Raw genomic sequence first — 21,613 nt, forward strand, 5'->3', positions numbered from 1 at the left:
GGGAAATTTTACAGAAACAAAATGCCACTGAAAAGACTGATTTAAAATTCAGGTTGAGTTACTAACATAATTTACTTTCTGTAAAATGCTTTTGAATATGACCCCACTACAGATAAACTTTTTATTAGAATCAGCTGCACAAATTTCAAGCATTTATGAACCAAATGAAAACCAACAGCAGCCACTTGATCTCACAACATGATATCGTGTTTGTCGTTTCCAACTCTGGGAGTGCAGTGGTGAACAGGATAATCCAACGATTATCATTTTCCTGCAAACTGGACTATGCAAGTACCTAAAAGTGCTCCTGATTGCCTAAGTGAGACAATCTAAGGGCTAAATCCTGCCCTCTAGTGTACCTGTGGGTGGTGGTGTCCTTGGAACCTTCCTCATTTCCAAGCTGGGCAGAACACAGCTGGGAGGGACAGGACAGTTCACTGCCCACTGGAAAGATCTCATGTTGCCTTGGTCCACCTTTGGAGTGTACCAGCTACTGGATCACAGCAAGACTCACTAGGAACTGGGACAGAGGATTAGCAGACACAGTGATGAGAAGGCATCCTCCCCTGACCAGGAACATGCAGGAACATGATGGTATTTCTATGACAAATGAAGCAAAGGAAGCATACTCCCAACTTTTTTCACAGAGGGTATCTCTGCTACCTCATCCCCTAAAGACAGCTACATCCAGGAGCCAGGATGAATCTTCGTGCTATGCTACAAAGTACTTAGGAAAGCAGTTAAGGTCTGTGCAACAGATCAAAAGTAATGGAAAAAGAATCTGTTTCCAGAAGGACTTGGACAGAAGCAATGTATTTGAACATTTAGGGGCAGAGTTTTTTTTTAAACAAGTCACCTCTCACTCGGTGCTAAGATTTGGAAAAGGTCTTGCCCTGTCAACAGCTCCAGCCACATCTGTGGGACACCAGAATGGGAAAGGAGATATTCCAAGTCCCAAACAATTTACACACTTACAAAAGCTAAACACAGGGCCTGAACACCACCTGACATTTGCTCAACTTGAGGAGCGCCATGAGTTTTTTCCCATTTCATGATCAGTGATCAGCTTTCCATCATATTCATTGAGCTGCTTTAACACTCTGTCTATACTTCAGCAGTCTTTCCAAACGTTTAGACAGTAACCATTTAAATGCTGTGAGAGAGACAAGTCAAAATCTTAATATTATTAACAACTATTTATGAAAGGAACCTTTTTAAGACATTTTCCTGGACGAGTATTACCCTATTTTACATTTTCTTCAGATATTTATGGAAGAGGAGAGAGCTACTGAGCAGGAAGAAGGTATTTCATTTGCAGGGCTGACTGAGCTCACACAGCTGAATCCTTTCCAAGTGAGAGACTGGAGCCTTGTCACCTCATTAAGGTGTGGACAAGAATGGCTCAGGATGTCCTGGATACTGTCTTGGGTTATGCTCATCATGAAACAAAGCTGCTTAAGAAATTATGGAAATACATAAATGCCAACCATTCCTCATTTAGGGAAACTCTGAAAGGAACCAGCTGTGCTACTAGACATACATGTTCTAAATGTATGGATAAGTGTTCCCTTTCCATTCTCCAGGCTTTTCCCCCTCACCAGCACTGTAGCCTCTTTGTGGGAAAGAGGAGAGTTTCTAAAAACCTTTCTAAAAACACTGCGTTCTTTGTACAATTTCCAGGGCATAAAGCAACAGTTGTTGATCAACAACAACAACCCAGCCATGTTTCTTGTTTTGCTTTAGACAACAAAACTCTCAGAAAGTGCCTTCTGTTTCTTGTTTGTCTGAAAGTACCTCTTCAAGGCAAAACACTCCAGACGGAGTCCCCAGAGTGTGTCCAAAGGGGCACTTTCACTGGAGTCAGTCACATCAGCACACGCGTCAGATGTGGCAATAATGGCCATGGAAGATATCCTGTCCTGGGTTTCAACTGTGTGAATCATGTGATCCCAATCCTCCAGCACACAAAACGCCAACTTCCATTCTCAATTTCATTAGCAACACAATTATGAATAAATGAAGGTAAGTGGGGTGACTGTAAAACTGTGCCATGACATAAAGCAGATGTGTATTTCAAATAGAGGCAGGAGGAAGGGAGGTAGAAAGGACATGGATGATGGAAATTGTTTATAGTATTGAAACTTTGGTCTGAAACATAAAGAGACAGTAACCTGCCTTCTAAAATAAGAACTTCCTTTAAAAGTAAGAAGGATGATGTGGTACTAAAATGTTATTTTCTATAATTAATTCCTAAGAATAGCAGCAACCACAAGCATCTCTACTAACTGACCTTTACTTATTTCTAAACCAAATGATCCAAACATTGTATTCTTTTCTCAAAACCACCTTACAAAACCTTTTGCTTAACTAAGAAGATCACCCTGAAGTACTCGAGGTGTATATTTTCCTTGCTGATTTCTTTTTTTAAAGTCCTCTCATGTTGTCCAAGATTTATTGCCCTCTGCCATGCCAGGAATACCACGAGATTTCACGGGGACTTCCACAGAGCAGCACTCACCAGGTCAGAGTTGAGCAGAGTCGTGTGGAATGACGTATTTACAGCAAGGATGCTAAGGATGTGAACCACGCAATGCCCTAGCAATGAGCCTCGCTGATGCTTCTGCTTCTCAGAACTAGGGTTCTTCCAGAAAAAGAAAAAAAAAAGAAAGGAAGAAAAAGCAACAAGCCAAGAGCTTCTGATACTGAAAAAAGGAGAGAATTCACTACTAGGAAAGCACAAGATGTCAGTTGAAAATTTTGGTATTGATAAGGCTGAACAGGAAGAGAAAACACACATGCGACGGACTCAAGAATGAAAAACTAGTATTATTTTTCCTGAGAGAATAATAAAAAAAGGCAGGAGGGAAGAAATTACTATGGGGGAGCTCTATGATGAAAAAGGCAGCAGTGATAAATACCACCTCCACTCAGGGCAGCCTTGCTCAGCTAGGTAAGCACACAACAACACACACCACTGCCTGCACTTTTGAAAAGCAAAGACAGGGAATGAGGCAAAAAACCCAACAGCCATGAAAATGTCTTGGACTCATCTTCAGACTTGTATATCCTCCACTCAACATCACCTCCCTTTACAGCACATTTCCATAGCTGCTTCTAGGGTGAGGTGACATGTCTGATGAACAAATGAGATTTATCTCCTTTAAAGATTCCTCTTAAAAGATTTCTTTGGAACTGTTGGGTAAAACTAATTGTTTTGCAAAAGGTGAATGTACAAAGTGAAAAGTAATATTAAGAATCTTTGGTCTGTCTCCTCACTTCCTTTTCCTCCTAGTCCCTGAGTTTAGCCCAGTCCCTGCATCCATCACTCAGAGCACAGGTGCAAAGCAGATGGAGAATCCCAGTAAAGCATTTCACCTGCTCCTCATGCCAAGTGCCTGCAGGCAGGCCCTGCACACCGAGCACAGTAACAAATTCCCTCCAACCAGGAACTGCACTGGGATGATCTGGACCAGCAAGCCCCCATACCTGCACTGAAGGAAACGCCTCACAGGTGCATCAAAAACTCACCACTACATCCACAAAACCTCCATGCTGAATACTTCCAGAATATTCTGAGCTCTGCAAAAGGCTATTTGTTTGTTGGGACAAAAAGCAGCCTGTGTTGGTAACAGCAACCTGCCACATGCTCCCTGCAAGCCTGTGATCATGCAGTCCATGGGCCGTGTTCCCAGCCCAGCAGCCTTTTCCTCCCTTCAAAAGATCAGGTCTTTTGACAAGAAGGGACAACCTCTTGCTGCTGCTGGTATCCATACATTTTACCTGCATCTAACTCACAGTTAACTAAGTTTAAAAAAAAACCAAAACAATGCAACATGTAACATTTGAAGCCAAAAAGGTGTTCTGACAGCAGTTTGTTATAAATCCTTCTTCCTTGGCCAGATTTACCCCTCTGTTCCTAAGAGTACCTGTGTGCCAAAGGTGCTTCTACTCACGAGCACCCACCCAAGAACAGCCTCCTCTCTACCTTGATCCATCCAACGCATTCACCGCCGCCGTGCAGAGCCGTCAAGTGCCATCAGACCCCTTAAGGTCCACGCAAACGAACTCGAGACCCCTTCAAGCCCGTAACAAAACCTCTGTGCACCTGACAAGCTCTGAACCCAGCAGGTTGAGCGTGGAGCCGCCAGCGAGGCTTTGCCCCGGGACATCCCGTGGGTGTCGGTGCGGAACCACCAGCTCCGGGATGTGGGTATGAATTAACTCGGTATGAATTAACTCCGTGTGCGTACTCGCGGTTATTCGCGCAGGAACATTCGGCACGTTGACGGGCGCTTTCCAAGCACGGCTCGCTGCCGAAGCTCCAGCAGGGCGGGACGGCCGAGGCGCGGCCCCTCTCGCAGCCCCGCTGCCCGGGCGAGGAGTCGCCCGCCCGCCCCGGTCCCGCCCGCGGTGATCCCGGGACAACTCACTGTGCGGGTCGCTCTTCTCGCGGACGCCGTCCACCTTCCCGTCGGGGTTGATGCGCAGGAAGAAGCCGCCGTTCTTGCAGTACAGGCGCTTGGGGTCCTTGAAGTGCCCCGGGGGAAAGGCGCCGCTGCCGCCGTCGTCGGGCAGCGTAGCGATGCCCCCCGCCGCCGCCGCCATGCGCCGGGCCCCGACGGCACCGCGCCGCGCCGGGCCCCCGCCGCCCCCCGCCGCCAGCGCCGCGCGGCCTCGGCCCCTGCTCCGGCCGTCCAGCCTCGCCTCTCCCCGCAAACCCCGAGCCCCGCCGAGCTCCCGACACGCCCCGTCCCGGCCGGTCCGCGGCAGCTGCGCAGCGATGCTGTCGGGCCGGGAGAGCGGGAAGCAAGACGGGCGGCAGAGCGCAGCACGCCGGGGACAAGCTCCCCGCCGGCACCGGGCTGCCCCCGCCGCGCCCCGCCCCCGACCGCCCCCGCGCCGCGCCGGGGGCCGCTCCCTGCGCTGCGCGGCCAGCTCGGGGGACCGGGCAGGGGCGGCAGCGGGTCCCCGCACCCAGGAACCCCGCCTGGAGCGCGGGGCTCCGTCCGGCTGAGCATCGCTGCCGGCAGCGCTGGAAACGGGATGCAGCGAACATCGGTCGGACATCTTTTCCTCTGGCCTTATAAAGAAGGTAACTGGAGAGTTATTTTAGATCAGAAGTTCTGTGGCCTCTGCACCATACTAAATTGTTTAAATCACAATATGATGACACGTGTGTTTAAAATAAATCCGGGGTAACCATTTTGTTCCATTGCATTCACCAGAAACCAGTTCTCCTCCCATCCAATGGGAGCAAAGTGATAGCAAAAGGCAACAGGTGAAAATTCTTGTACAGGCCTTCCCCCTCTAATAAAACAAATGTACAGCGTTTATAAAGTATAGTGACCCATCAAATGCACTTTGTGCCTGAAGCTGACCACAAAACGTGATGAAAGGGTTGAAAAAGAATTAAAAGGTTTGTTTCCCAAAATATGCTTTGTGCCCCTTATCTCCTGTGTTACAGCTGGGCTGGCTGCTCATGCCTGGAGCTTGGAAAGCTCTCTGGTTTCAAAGGCAACACAAGCAGCCCCGGACAGTCCCAAGTGGGACTGCAAACACTGGGCTTTTCACAGAGCCAATATGCAGCAACCCACAGGAACGAACCAACGCCAAGGCAGCCACAGCGTCCAGCTCACGCAGTTCACAATATTCACTTCGCTAGCAAGTACGTCAAGGATATTTTGTTGCTGCTTAACTCCCAACTCTGACCTCTGGCAAGTCATAAATTTTAGTTCTTTACCAGAATCAGAGACAATTATGCTGCTTCCCACACCCTCATGATGAAGGCAGAGCAGGGCCCAGCCCAGAAACAGGTTCACGCCGTGTCAGCTGCTCCCCCTCAGTGCCACAGGCACAGCGCAGGGGCAGGCATCTGCTGCCAAATGGGCATTGCAGCCCTGCTGCTCCACAAGCATCCCCCTTCCCCAGGCTCCCCAGCTACCCATCCACTTCAAACACTCTCTGCTACTTCTCATGGAAATCCCACATGATCACTGTACCTGAAAGCTCTGGATAGTCACAGCCAACAGTGAAGACCCTCCTTGTTTCCTTTTGCTCCTTCCCTACAACAGAAGCTCCATGCAGGGCATTTTGTGGCCTTGCACAGTGGAGCCTTCTGAAGTCCTTGTGGCTTTTTTGGAAGGCAGATAAAGAGAAGATGAAGCTGAATTCAAGTAGATGAAGGGAAGATGAAGCTCAATTCAAGTAGATGAATAAAAGGGGTGAAAATGTCATTTCAAAAACTAATTTCTTTAAAAAACAAAAAAGCAATCTCAAAATGCTCAAAACCAAAAAAACTTTTCTAAATACTAAACATCCATGATTCCACTCAGCCACTCCTGGAACTTTACGTTCCCTGCACACATGGCAGCCCTCACAGCTCTCAGCTGGATGCCCTGTCACAGAGCTTGCTTTACAGGACAGAGTCCTGCTATTTCTCAGTCTTTGGAGCCCTGATCTCCATGAGGGGGCTGAACCCAGTGGTGACAGGGTAGGTAGGGCAAACAGCTTAAATTCCTTATCAAATGATCCTTTTGAAAATCAGGAAAATCCAGTGCACCAATAAAATTGTGAGGCTTGAGAACTCTTTAGAAGTTTGTCATTGGGAATAGTGTGTGTGAGGCTTACAACTACAAGATAACAGAGCTACAGTGAAAGTTCTATTCCCTAAGCAATCTGCACTCACCTCAAGATCTGCCAACTTTCTATATTTTTTTAATATATTTTCCTTTCTATTCTTCAAATGGAAAACACGCCTGTTGTTTTTATTTTTTTCACTCTACTTTCTTCTGCAGTCCAGCCTCTTAATTTGGTCATTAATACTGCTCTTAAACATTGACTAAAGCGCTTCTGGCAGTAGCATTTTCCTTTCTTGTGGCCTCTTCCACCACCCTTCCTCAACTCAGATCTTCCACACGATCACACCCATATGGCTGCTTCCCCTCCACCCAAGACCATCAATTATCCAACCCTTCACAAGTCTTCTCTTGACCTGTGTAAGACACTCCATGTTACAATGCCTTAGAGCCTACCCTCCTGCTACTTCAAAAATTCCTCTTAGAGACCTTTTCTCCATTTACCTTTTCCATTTATCTGAACTGCTGCCATTCTCTGTTTGTCCTGCACTGTTTTGTAACCAGCTACAATTGTTAATGGAATCAGAGAACATCTCAAGCTGGAAGGGACCCATAAGGATCATCTGAGTCCAATTCCCTGTTCCTCACAGGAATGCCTTACCTCTTACAGAGAAAAAGCTGTTTTATTCAGTGCTGCTCTCACACAGAGGTCATACTAAACACAAGGCACTCATTGGCTCATCCTGTAATCTCATTTATTCAATATATAATTCTTAAACTTCTAGACTCTCAGCAAGAACTGAGAATCTGGGAAAAAAATTCCAAAGTAAACACAATTCAAACCTAAATTATATTGTTAGTATGGTTACAGGAAAACTCTGAAAAGTCCAAGAGTATTTTTTGCGATATTTTAAATGAAGAGTAAAAAACTCCATCAGGTCCATCCACCAGTTTTTGGTTTTTGGTCCAAGGGGCAACAACTTTCCCAGCTTTCCAGCAGTTACTACTACAAATCCTGCCATATGACAAGCCCAAGAAATGTCAATCCCCTCTCACATAAGCTGCTTTTCAAGGAGTTTCAGCCATATGTCCTTGATAGTTTATGAGGATGCCATCTCCAGTTTACTCACACTGGAATAATGAAACTAGTGTTTGAAAAGCACTTAAATCAAACAAACAAACAAAAAAAACCCCTCACTTTTGAAAAGCAATTAGAACTACAGGAAAGCAAAAACACCCAGGAATACTCAGGCTCATTCATCTTCCCACCATGTGGACACCTCAGCGGATGGTTTGTGTCACTGTGGCAGCAGGGAACACTTCCAGCTGCTGGAAATGGAACATCAGCCCAGGCCCCCACTCCACACAGAGATTCTCCACTCCCTGGGGCTCTTGGCTTCCCAGTCCCTCTCTTTGGTGCATATCCAAGAAGCAATTAGCCAAAAAGAGATGGATAAGCTGTGTCCCTTCTGAAGCTGTTCCTGTGTTGTCTAGTGCTCAGCTAATAGTGGAAAAAATCGTCCATCTCCTTTCTCCAGCACATGTTGACACCAAAGGTCTCCCACAAATTCTCACACTCATTTGTCACAGGAAATGTAAAAAACTTGAAGTACATTAACTGCTTGAGTTTAAATCTGGGAGGAAGATTTCTGCCTTGTATGATGGAAACAACCACAAATCTGGCTATAACTGAATTTCCCTTCTAAATATTGGTTACTATAGAAAGCAGCTTCAGTTTTTGCCCACCTACTTTTGTAGGTGCAGTTTTGAGGTAAAGTTACTCTGCATGAAGTACATATGGATAAGTGCCTGGGAAAATCTTCTTGCATGGTGACTCTTTTAAAAACACCTGTAACAGAAGTTCAGCTTTTCATTTACCTTCCTGAAAACTTTAAGACCCTTCATCAATATTTCTTGTAAACAAAACCTTATTTCTTCCCTCCTCATTTTTTCTTTTTCTGGTGCAAATGGTAGAAACACATTACATCAACAATAGAAAAAATAATCTCCTCCCTATTACAAACCTCTTACAGTCTCCATTCCAGTTCAAAGGATACTTCATTCCTCTAAAGCACAAGTGGACTTGTTTATGTCTTTCTAAATAAAATTTTCTCAATATATGCTCAATCTGAGAATGCCACAGATGGCCAAAACTTTGTTTTAGGTTGTATTTACAAATGTTGGAAACACAACGGCCCTGCGTGGCTGAAAATAAGAGAACAAACAATCCAGTGAGGTCTAAATTGGAAGTAAATCAAATTTTCTGTAGTCTAGAATAATTGAACTTGGAAAAAGATCTGAACTGTCTAGAAGGACTGGCAGCTGTTGCAAGTCTAAGAGATGGAGTAGTGAGCTCAGCTGATGAGAAATGAGAAATAATGTCTTAAGTACAAATATTTATGGAGGTTAGAGCTTAGAATTAGCAAAATCACCCCTCTCCTTCTCTCTAATGTACATACAAACACATGTATACACACCCCCTCTCTCTCTATCAATATCACATAGAGCAATACATCTAAATTAGCAAAATTACTCCAGGGTAAGAAAAGAAACAATGTCAGTATAAAGACTGATGATATACATCAAAAATAAAATTTTAAAAAATTCAAAAATACTCTGCAATCAAACACCATAAACAATTTCAGTTAATATTGGATTCCAAAGAAATCCAGATTTGTTGAGAGATTCCTTAACGGGAACAATCATAAAATCACATCTCTTTCTCATAGAATTGCATTGTAACCATAAGATCATAATTTAGTTATTTCTCTCTCCTGATCCCATGTCACTGGAAGGGTATCAAAAAGTGTCCCAAAGTAGTTTGGCTCCTGCTCAGGACTCAAGACACTTTTTGTTGTATTGCTACAGGGTAAAGCAACAGCTTTTGCACTAGAAGAGCTTGAACACGTGTTCAGAGATTAGAGGGAGTGTTTTCCCTGTGTTTGGGGGAAAATCAGTGTTTGTGGGGCAGATACAGCCAGTGCCTGCCTGTGTGGTTGTTGTCATTTCAGAAACCCATTATCCCCTTTGATCAGAGCACACACAAATCATTAGGAAGTGGATCTTCACATCAACACGGAATAGTTAAGGTTGGAAAGCACCTCTGCACATCTGGTCCACCCCCTGCTCAAGCAGGGAGGGCTGCTTGCAACAAGTCTCCCTGCAATAATTTTATCTCTAAATATTTCCTCATCAACTACAAACCCCTAGCAAGTCAGAAATGTCTCTTTCACTGTCTCTCCTAGCAAGTGATCATGAAATAGTGGAAGTTTTGTTATAGATTTGTCTTTATCCTCTTTTAAATTAGAATCTTATACAGGTCATAGAAGGCATAACTTCCACATGGGTTAATTCTGGAGAATGTTACATTATTCAGAGGACTGCAGCTGGAAATAGAAATATAGGTGGAACTGAGGAAAATACTCTTTCCATTCCCTTGTATATTATAGTAAAAATCCAAAGTAACCTCATGGAGGAATAGACAGACTATTCCCAAGGAACAACAGTTACCACATCATGCAGCTTTCATCATGTCACACTGAAGGGCAAGTAGAGATGAGATCAGCCGGACATTACAAAGAAAAAAAATTATTTTACTACATCATTAATTTAATTTCTACCACTCGACAACCAAAATCTTGCTCTGCATCATTTCTGTAAGATGTATTAGCTGGCAGGTGGAAAACAACCAATAAATAAAGAATAAAGAAACAACCCCAAACCCCTCTCTTGGAAACAATCTGTGCTGATAGTATTCCAGAAGGAATGTCACAACTCTCCCATTTGTTTTCTCTTTGTTTCAGGACTGTTTCCATGGATCCTCAAACCTAGGCCCCACTGAAGGGTTCCCCAGAGCATAACACCCTGCAGCAGCAGGTCACAGACCAAGCATCACATGCAGAACACAGAGAGAGTTCCAGTGGCACAAGTGAACACGTGAAGCCCTTGCACAGACAGCTCCCTGTGCAGGGTATCGGCACAGCAGCATCTGAGAAAGGAAAGACAAGCCCTGGAATGCCCTTGGAAGTGCAAAGAAATGATGTGGTCCCTTGTGCTGCGTTATCTTTTATTTCTAGGGAGGGAGAACTCTCCCAAATGAGCCTGAGGCAGTGTTCAGTGCCGGGGTGGATGCAGTTATATCTCCACCACACCCCAATGCATCCATCCATGCAGTGACCAGCTTGGGACAGACACGTGCTGCAATCCCCCCCTTTCTCAGCTAGGAAACCATCCCTATATGTCTTTAAGTTCACCATGACTGCATCTCCCACGATATCTGAAGTTACAAGTACTGTAAGTGCAACTGAAGCCAGCTGGCTCTTGTGAAATCTTGTTTGTTTCTTGGAGGGACCAGAGCTTAGCACAGCTCTTCGCGGTGGTTAAAGGGCTGTAATCCACTGTCCACATGCCAAAATGGAATCTGTCCCCATCTGCCAGAAAATGACTTTCACAACACTGCCCAGGCTATTATCTCAAAGCTGACCTGCAATCATTAACTTCCAAGCATCTGGGAGGTTAAATTGCTCAGTGTTTTGCCTCCTTTTATGCAAAAGCAATACTCATTACGTAAGAATCACTATTTAATTTATATCCTTTTCCTCCTCAGGAAAAAATAGAGAATGAATGCCTGTGTAAGCCACATTGTTACACCTTCATTAATTTTATCAACTGCAGTCTTGATTGATTTTTTCTCTCTAAAAGCTGCATTACCTGCTCCAAGCACCCCCAGAAAATGCTAAAGAGGAAGTTCACTCTGACATTAATGTAGCCAGCTACTGACCTCTGCCTTGTTTAACTGCTGAACTCATACTGCCATGAATTCCACCCATTGCATACTTCATATGGTATTTGGGAAGACTTTTCTAGGGGAAAACCAGCTGTACCTTAAAAAGAATGCTGAAGGTGCAAACTCCAAACAGCAGGGACTTGAGAGTGAAAGGCAAGAGTTACTGGTGTCATTACAAGTCTGAATGTTTGCTCTGAAACCTTTGTGGGCCGTTCATGTTGTTGACCTAACACTCACAAATTCCCTGCCATCCCCTGTGGGGGCTGTCAGCTGACACTGGAGATAAAGCTGGGCCCACTGGTTTTGCCACAGGCCACAGTGACTCTGTGTCCCAAACAGTGAAAGGTTGTCCCCTGTGGCAGGTTGTCTGCTGTGTGGGAGTCAATGTGTGCACCTTATCAGGGGATGTCAGTGTCTTCTGACAGCAGATGAAGGGAAACACTGTGTAATGCCAGAACCAGGAGGACACTGAAATAGGCACAGACTCATCTTCCTTTCTCTTGGCTGCCCCACCCTCCACCCCCAACTTGTCTCGTCTCCTCTCCTCATCCTTTGTCCCCACCCTGTTCTTTTCCCTTCCCCTGCTGTCAGGCACAGGTTCCTGGCCTATTTCTAAATCTTTCCCCAGCTCCTCATGCCAAGCTCTGTCCTCTGGACTGCTTTTCCTTTGTATCTCACTATGGCTCCTAGCCATGTGCTCCAAAGCTCTGTTTCCTTTCCCCACTGTTTCTTAATCTCTGCCTCCTTTCTTGAAATTCAAAGCCCATGTTCTCCTTCCTCAGCCAATCCTCATAACCCTATAGCTTATTTTTTCCATAGGCGCCTTCATTTTCCTTTCCCCTAGGACTTCCCCATCTCACAGTAGTTCCGAGCTCCCCATTTCTCTCCCTGGCAGGGTGGCAGGTCTCCCTGAGTCCCATCAGACTGTCCATCACCTGCCTACCATAAAACTCAAGTTACAAACCTCTTCAGTCTTCTTCAAAGAAGGCATCATGGCATCGATTACCTCAGCAAGTGCAACCAATCCCAAACCCATGCCTCGTCTAGGAGTGCTTCACTGCAGGGAAAAAACCAAAAATATATGTGCTAAACGTTATTGCCATAAGTATTGAGGGCTTATTCTGACTAATCGCACGCCTTGAGTCATTGCACCACAGCCAACAAGTACCTTGGAAAAACAACAAAAAACTCAGCAAGCAAACAATGAGAGAAGCCTTCCCCTCAAAGACCAGCAAGTCAAAGTCATTGCAATTAATGATACTAATGAATTAACTGAAATCCAGGTGGCCAGACAGCATTTTTAGTGCATCTGTGTGCTCACACATATTATACACGCAAGGATGGATAGAACTTAGAAGTGTACTCTGAAGTTTATTTTGTAAAATTCATCCTGGCCAAGATGAATGCTGGATTTTAGCTGTTATTTCCATTCACAATTGAATCGCAATTTTTCAGATTAATCTCAAAGTTTTCATATTAAGATGACAGCTGTTTATGAATCAATTTATGGGTTTTGTCATCTAATGATTCATTTGTTTTAAAATGACTGAGCTAATATTGATGATTCTTTTCACTGGAAATGGGAGTTACACATCCCATTTGACATCAGTTGCTCCTAGTCTGAAGTTGGGTTTTCCTTTGATTGCTTCCTTGCCCATTGTTGGGTTTGCCGCTGTTGTGGCTGACGCGCACACAGAGACAAGGAGAGTCACTGAGCTGCTGGCTGCTCTCCTGACATCAGCGTGTGGGTGCAGAGCCAGGGTTAGTCACTCAGCCCAGCTGTGTGGGCCCGCAGGGAGCACCGTGTCTCCTGTCACATCTGGGAGCAAACAGCAGCCGCGCGCGTGGGGCTGTGCCGGGGCTGGGATCCCGGGCAGCTGCAGCCTGCCAGAGCCTGGCTCCCGGGGCTCAGCTCCTGCAGCAGCTCCCTGGGTGTTCACACACGGCCGGGAGGGTGCTGCCAAGGCAGCCCATGGAGCAGGCGCTGCTGGCCAAGCCGTGCTTGTATGAAGTAGTGCTTGTACAGCTCAGAGCCAACATCCTTCCTTGGTTTTACTGATGTAAAAAAATTTGCTCTGGAATGATTTGAAGACAGGCAAGAAGAGAATGATTTTAAGGTTAACATTCCTTTCGGGTTTTTATTTCCCAATGTCTTCCCTGGCCTCCCTGAAGCTACCATGACGCTTTAGCTGCCGTACCTGTAGCTGCTGTACCTGAAGGTGCTGTCCCTCAAAGCAGGAGAGGAGGGGACACCATGCCAAGGGAAAGGCTGGCTGCACAGTTGGCAGGGATGTCAATCCCCATGCAGAGTATGGAAGGAAGAACAGGATGTGCACAGGATATATCCCCAGACTACCTCACCTACTTGGCTGGAAGTTACAGTAACATTACTTTTTACTCACCCTTCAAATGGCACCTCTCACTGACTTCTTTGGCAGCCACCTCCAGATGGTATTTTTAGTGCACACGGATATCATATGAAGGTATTGAAATCTTTTTACCTACAACTCTTGTGCATTCCCAAGAGAACTGTACAAGAGCCTTTATGGTCCTGCATCAAATGACCAACTCATGCTGAACAATTCCTGTAATTTTCACTAACAGGTCTCTTGTCACAACCCCATCACCACAGACAACGTAAAGTGACACCAGTGCCATGCCAACTACTTCATTTTTATTAAGGGTATTTGTAGAGGTGACTTTCAAGGACAATTATTAGTTCCAGCTTCTTTCTTTCAATGGTACCAAGTAGCCCATAAGGCATCATTAGTTCACTAGCTGCTGAAGTATGGCTCTCTTCCTTATAAACTGCTTGCTGCTTTTTTGGACCTTTTTAAAAACTATTTAGCTATTTATTTTCAGGTTAAGAATATGACCTCGTGCACAAATTTATTATTGAGCAGTTATTTTTATGGAACGCTGTTTTTTTTCCTAGTGGCCAGTTTCACCACAGAGACATGGATGAGAATAAATACCTTTCCCAGCTGTGGCTGTGGAATGGAGAACAGAATGGAGCAGCAGAGAGCTGTGATCTTTAGAAAACCAAAATTTCAGAAATTCTGAAAGGGAAGAGGCTGAATACAACCTGAGTACAGCCCAAAGAATTTACTTAGGGAAGTAAAAAAAAAAAAGCCATTCTTACGTTTGTTTGGGTTTTTTTTCTGTATGCACTAGAACCAATCCCTTTTCTGCTTTTCTTCATCTATATTGTGTGCTCTTCTCTGGTTTCTAGAAGATTCCAGGCTCTAAAAAGGCAAATAGATGGGGCAGTTATAAATATCATAGCAAAACTGAGGAGCTCAGGGCAGGAGTGCAGGAAGAAGTGGCAAGTACAATAAAAGGAATGAGTTACTGCCAATGCATGTTTTCTCCAGAGCCTGTAACAAATAAAAAGTTAGGTTAATAATCTAATAAACTTATGATTTTATTAAGCAATTAGTTCAGAACCAACTTGATTCCACGTTTAGTGCAGACTGGCCAGTGCCACTCGATTGCCAGACATACAATTAGTGTTTCAGTAGTTAACTGGAACTATTTGGGAGCTCTGTTTGAAACTGTTTTCAAGCTTAGGGGATGACTACTTCTAAATTCCGCTCACTGGAGTTGTTAGCTTGATGACAAACCTTTTCTGTCATTCTTTACACTCTCACCTTCAATATCCCAAACATAAGCTTCTAGAGAAATTAATCGTTTAGGGTATCCCTTTGTTGCCTGCCATTTCCAGTGGTTGATTCCCAGACATCTCCCATGCTCTCCAAATTAAGCACCAATAAGACATCTCAGCACTCTGGAGTCAGTTCGGGCCTCGATCCAAATCCCTTCAAAATCGATTGGACTCTATGAAGCGATGATGGCAGCCATAGTTTTTAAGACATTTGAGTTCCCAGCCAATGCTCACTAGAAGTGCTGGCTCCATGCATCACATGTGTGAAACTGCCTGTGTCTAGGGCATGCAGTAAGGACAATGGAGTAAAGATGTGACAGAAATAAATGATGAAGTGATTTGTTTAAAAAAAACTAAAAAGCATAATTTTTAACTTTATCCAACTTTTTTTTTTTTTAAACAACTGTATTTAGCAGATGGAAGTAATTTTTCTGAAAAGAAGGAAAAGAGGCCCCTGAAAATTATGAGGGGGTAAACAAATGCTTTTTGGCTGCCACATGCCCAAGACACAACACCAAATTCCAAGGAAAAAAGCTGCAGTTAGTGTATTGCTATATTCTGTGTTAGGAGCCAACAGAGGTGAATAGGTTTGGTTGTCAGGAGGAGTGAAGTGGGGTGCCTTTGTTCTTCCACTCAATACAAAATAGCCCAGCACTGAATAACCTTTATTCTTCTTTCAGTTTCTTTACAGCAGCTTCAAAAAAAGAAATTAGTTTATATTCTGATGTTTGGATTACTCCCAGAGAGGATAATTGAAAACACAATTACATTACCTCTCAGACACGAGTCTTTTTTCCAGCATGGTTACATGCAATAAAGGCAAATCGTAAGCATTGTAAGCAATGGGATAAAGAGACTGGAACAAACTGTATGCAATTATCATAGGAGACTGGATGGAACTGGCCAGAATCCAGACGTGGTACAAATGAGTTGTATTTGCTTACCTCCTGTCTGAATCCAGTCTATTGATTTTAGCATATGAAAAGCAGTGGTACTGGGAGGAATTCAGCTGTAATTCCTGCTCTGTTGTATGGAGCTGAACTCTCGTTCATTTCAACCTTTGAAAGAGCAGAATGTTTAAGAAATTCAAAGCAGAACATTACAAAGCAGAGACAGGGCCTAGAGGTCTGATCCCAACTACTTTTAAAAGAGAACACAAATATTTTACTAAGATCTTTACTATGAAACTTGAGTGGAATCAGGATTAAGGTTCTAGGCCACAAGAGAAAAATCACATGTAAAAAAGTAACACCGAACTGTTCCAAAGGAATATAGGAAAAATGGAGTGTGCTTCTGATGTTAAAAGACAGGCCAACCAAAACTTGTTGGATAAAACTCCTCACAAATATGCCTCATATTCTTCGTATTCCTCAGGAATGTGAAGCTGCATTGAGAATGAGTACAGCTCTGAGGAGGGTTACACACAGCAACAAGTGATATTCCTGGTGAAATGCACTTTAACTGGAATGGGTTTTATGATTTTCACATCAATTTATTCAAACTAGAAATGACCCCAACTTCTCTGGCCATGAAGTGTAATCTCACAACATTATTTAAAAGTAACATTTGTTACTTTTCAAGGCAAATTATTTGTCAGAAATGTTTGTAGACACAGCACCTGCTGCTAGCCCCTTCCCAGGAAGCAGCTGCCAGTAGGGTGAAGATACAGCCCTAACAGCTCATTTTTATCTCCCTTTGCTGCATGATTGCCCTTGTTGATTTTCAACTCCCAGCTGTTACAGAAAGGAGAGATTTTTGACTCCAGGGACTGCAGCCACAGCCCATGGAAAGCAAAAGTGAGCAAAAGTCAATTTTGGTACACCCAACTCCCTCCCCACGACAGACAGACCTCATTTTTTCAGATGAGACACCATCCCTGTCACGCCACTAAACAAAAAATAATTTTTTTAAGTGCATGACACAATGGAGGAAAGAGGTTAGTGCCGAGGGTAAATTCCAAGTGGTTGGGATGTTTTCCTAGACTGTCTCTTATGTAACTCCCAAAATCCAGCCTCCCAGCAGCCTGCTGGGAGCAGAGGGGAGTGGGCAGGGAGCTCATTGACAATACCAGGCACATGTGCACATACACACAGAGCCACCACACACGAGGCAATGAGAATTAGCTAGTCCACTCCAAATGTCAGCCAATTTATGTAATATCCTTTTACTCAGCATTTCTTATTCACTGGAGGGGAAAAGAATCTCAACAATTTTGTCAGCAGTCTCTGGAGAATTCAAAATGGGGGATGTCAGCTGGATTTACAGTGTCTCTCCAGTCAGTGCTGTTGTCTGCTTGACAGTCTGTACATCAATTAAATAACCACTGAGCAGGCAGGTATTCACTTCATACAAACACCAGTGGGCTCGGTTTTAATGAGTTCTACTTGTTCCTAACAGCAGCTGTCATTTCAAGTTGACTTAGCATATCTGGGCTGCTGCTGCTGATCTTTATCCCACGAGGCACAGGAGGCTTGTTCCAGAAAGCACTTTGTCCAGGGAATGGTTTCTCAGACGGTGGAAAGCCAGGAAGCACAGATCAGATGACAGCAGTGCTGAGACTTCCTGATACAACACACCTAGGACATGAGGGAAGAGCTGAGAAGCATGGAGATGAACAGACTGGGTAAAAATAAGGGCAATTATTTCCCCAGACAACCTCCCTGTTAAAGAAATGCACTGGTGGTAATTGCAATTAGAAACAAGAGCTTTTGTGACCAAAGTAAAGCTTACAACGCGCATCAAACAGAATTCTGAAATTAAATTATCTCCCTTCAGAGGTATGGACAAATCTAAGAAAAATCTAAGGTTGAAGTTCCAGAACTAAGTAAAGAAATTCACACTGAAATGCATGGTTTCTATTTCTACAACAGTGTCATAAGGGAAAAACAAAACCTTGGATCAGCAAGCAAAAAAAGCTTGAAATTTTACATTTATTGCAGTACTCGTGGTTACCAAAGACATCCTCATTGGTTTCAAATGTCCAAAGGAAACTCTGATGGGCCTTCCCTTAAAAGCCATTGGTTTATGCTCCTCTTCAAAGCAGAAAATTCAGTACTTCCTATTCCAAACATTTTAATAACTGATTATTAATTTAGAATTATATATATGTGGTAGAGGATTTTTCTTTTGGTTTAAATTAGGAAGGTTCCAAAAACTGTGTCATGTTTGGTGAAGCATTTTGTGCCTGACAGGCCAAACCATTTTCTTGCTACTACTTTCAAATTTCCTAAGAAACAAATTTGTTTATTCAGTCTCAGGATTAATCTGATCTTCAGGGAGAAATTTTATTCTGGAGATTTTTGTTTCATTACAGTCATCTTCAGTTCTTAGGAATACTTCTGGTTTCAATGGAGAGGACAGATCTATTTAACAGACAGATCCAACCTCTAAAACTGAGGGTAACACTTTTCTGTGAAAGGCAGGGCATGCCTAGAAAAAAAGTCTTGTTTAAATGACAAAATTGTTCAGCAATAATTTTAAATATTGTATCATCCTCCATTTCATTTATTTACAGATTTTTTTGGCCTTTCTTTGTTCCTCTTGCAAATACAGCAGTAAGTGATAACATAAATTGTCATTACAAATACTTAGATGACTTTGCTGAAAGCACTTTTACCTCAAGCATGCCCCAAGAGCCATCAGATCCAGTCTGGCTTAAGCCAGAAAAACGTTCCTTAGATAAAAGCAAGAAATGAGAACATATTGGAGACTGTGTCCTAGTTAAGTGTAAAATTATTATGTCTCAATATAAAATGGCCCTTTATTTTAACAAATCCAGTTGATATGAGCTGAGTAAGCCATCTCCTGGAACGAGAGGCACATTTCTACATGCCATGAATACAGAATGTCATTACCTGCCATTATGTCAGAGCTCTAAAAAACACAGCAAGCTCCACACTTGCTCTAAATCCTCCTGAACTCAGTCTCTTGACTGAAACATGGATTTGAGCAATGCCCCATGAGATGCCCCCACCAAAAAACCCCAACTTTAGAGGGCATGCAGACCCTACAGACCTTGCAGTTTGCAGGAGGATAGGTGGTAATTTCTAGAACTGAGTTTAATATGATCCCCTACCAAAAAGAAACAAGCAGAACTCATTTTTATTTTCAATGTGGAATTTGTTTTAGAGATGTTTAATTTGTAATTATATCATGCTGGCTGAATGCTTAACTGTGTTGTGGCACTCTTCCCAGAGATCCTGGTGGATGCAGCTTTTAACAATTTCTTTCTGTTTCACAGATGGTCTGTATTTGCCTTTTGCTTTATTTATTGTTTTTTTAAGAACACTAATTGCAAGATTTAAAAATGAAAACAAAGAGCAATAATGACAATGGAACAGTTTTAGGCTTCAAGTGCTTACTTGTCTCCAAATTTTCTTGTGGAACTGAGGTGCTTCTGATTACTGCAAAGGCTGCAAGGTAACACTGATCTCCAATTATGGTTTGAAATTTCAGCAATATGTAATTAATGCCTTCAGAATTATGTCTGAGCAGGTCACATAGCTCTCACAGGTATCCCTGCTATCAACTGTAGCCAACCTCTGCTAATCAACTCCCCCAAAAAACCAAAACAAACAACAGCAACAAAGAATGGATTCATTATATTCTCCAGCCTGGCTTTTCCACACTCCAGATAACAGCGGGAAGGGGGTCCCAGTCACAGCTGCTGCTGTCCCCCAGGCAAGCCTCCAGGGTGGCTCTCCCTTCCATGCACTTCATTCCCAGTGACATTTCTTTGATGGGACTGCAAAGTCCTGATTGATTGCAGCAAATCACAAGCAGCCCTAGTTCTCCTCAGAAGCAAACACTGGGCTCTTGATCCCAAATATTCCGTATTTGAGCATGTTGTGGAGCTTGGCTTTAAGCCCCTCATTTTCCTGCCAATTTCAAATGTGATTCAAATCTCAGTTAATTTTCTCATCTGTTGCAGTCACTCTCACAGGACTTTGTTAGAAGCAGAATACAGAGGGGATTGTAAGAAAATTAACTGGGGGAATTTCTAGACCTGGCACTTCCAGAAGGATTTAAGAGGCCAAATCAGATGATGAGACCAATATTAATCCCTTCCTTCCACACACATTTTTTACCCCTATGAAGAATTCTCTCTTGCCCAGACTTTAAATACAAAAAGCTACTCATGCAGGCACAGCCTCCACTGCAGAGATGTGCTGTTTGACTGCTTTGTCATTGATGAACAGGAAATTAGCAGCTAATAAAAGATGGTGACACAGCAAAACAACTCAAGAATAAATCCTAGACCACTTATGGCTCCTTCCCAATAAGTTAAATTTCAGTGGAATTTTCACTGCTGTTCTCATCTGACAACAAAGAGAAAGCCAGGCAATAATCAGCGGCGATTTTAAGGCACATATAAAGAAGTAAATAAATGCCACAAGGAATCCTTCTCAGGCTGCTGGCAACAGCACAGCTACAAAATTAGCCTCTGCTGGTGACAGATGGGTGTCACCCAGGTGGAACAGATGACACATTAAACAACAGACAGTCTCTCACTCCATCATATTTGACCCCAAAATGAAAAAGCTCATATTTAAGGAACAAATTACCCTCATCTGTTAGGCATATTATTCTAAGTCATCCCATGTGCACTTAGAGACCCAGGTATAGAACAGATTGTGTGATGTAAGGGCTTTATCTTCACTGATTTAACCTATAGGCATTATAGAAAGGTAAATCCATAGCTGAGCTTCCTACACAAAATAAAACCCTTTTGCCCTGTCTGCAAAGCAGATATTTTCTTGCAAAAATATCAAGAGGAGGGAAGATCATAGTTAATTCCATTCCAAACCAAAACACAAATCTGTACACTGCACTTCAGTTCTTCACATGCAGATTTGCTGTACAGCACAAATGTCCCTTATCCCAGAGGATAAGGGACATTTTAAACAGAGCTGGATCAGGTCAGGTAGAACTGAATTTGAGCCCTGTGGAATTCCAGAGATGTCGAGCCAGGTAACCCTCAATAGCTAGACATGATTGGTGGTTTCAAAGCTTGAATATTTCAAAGAGAATGTTTTCCATCAATATCACAAGAGGGAAACAACCAAGACCAAAATAATGTCTCACAGCTTTTATTTTGTGTATGAATCAACTGGTCTAGAGGAAATACTACCTTCTTTGACTGGGAGTGTGGAAGAGTTCAAGGATACAGTATGTATTTTTAAAGGCAAACCTCATACACATGTTTGGAAAGGAAAAGGACAAGACTTAAGCTGCTGGCAGTATTTGCAGACATCCCTAGACTTTTTGAATAGAGGTATTCTTCTGGGGGCTTTCACCTTGTCTGAAGGTTTTGTACTTGTTCCAGGTCTTGCACTGTTTATTACATTTTAGAAAGTCAAGTTATTCTTTCCTACTGCACTGCAAACTAGAACATTACTCTTGCTAATTTTGGGGAGCAAACAGAGCAGGGGAAGAGGCAGACAGATGAAAGCACAATTCTAAAAAAGCATTTTAAGTTTCCACTAGAAAAAAATAAACCACAACCAAAAGAACCCCAACTAAACCAAAGAGGAGAAGGAAGGATTTTCCTCAAACCTGCAGCAATAAAGTCTGATCGTTTTTTGCTTG

General features: G+C 43.3%; 1 protein-coding gene and 1 long non-coding RNA gene across 2 annotated transcripts in view; one reads left to right on the plus strand and one right to left on the minus strand.

The window, feature by feature from the left end:
• The window catches only part of FGF2 (fibroblast growth factor 2), a 23,012-nt gene extending 18,211 nt beyond the window's left edge, over positions 1 to 4,801 (minus strand). Inside the window, exon 1 of the mRNA XM_021554973.4 lies at positions 4,431 to 4,801. Coding sequence (XP_021410648.1) covers positions 4,431 to 4,605 — 175 coding nt within the window. The 5' untranslated portion in view covers positions 4,606 to 4,801. The remainder of the gene's footprint in view (positions 1 to 4,430) is intronic.
• A 43-nt stretch (positions 4,802 to 4,844) lies between these two features.
• Positions 4,845 to 15,467, plus strand: LOC146767700 (uncharacterized). Its single transcript, XR_014955247.1, has 2 exons — positions 4,845 to 5,092; positions 10,379 to 15,467. It is a non-coding gene; the product is annotated as an uncharacterized LOC146767700 (long non-coding RNA).
• Positions 15,468 to 21,613: the final 6,146 nt, after the last annotated feature.

This window comes from Lonchura striata, chromosome 4 (assembly GCF_050655825.1).
Source record: "Lonchura striata isolate lonStrDom1 chromosome 4, ASM5065582v1, whole genome shotgun sequence".
NCBI classification, from domain to species: Eukaryota; Metazoa; Chordata; class Aves; order Passeriformes; family Estrildidae; genus Lonchura; species Lonchura striata.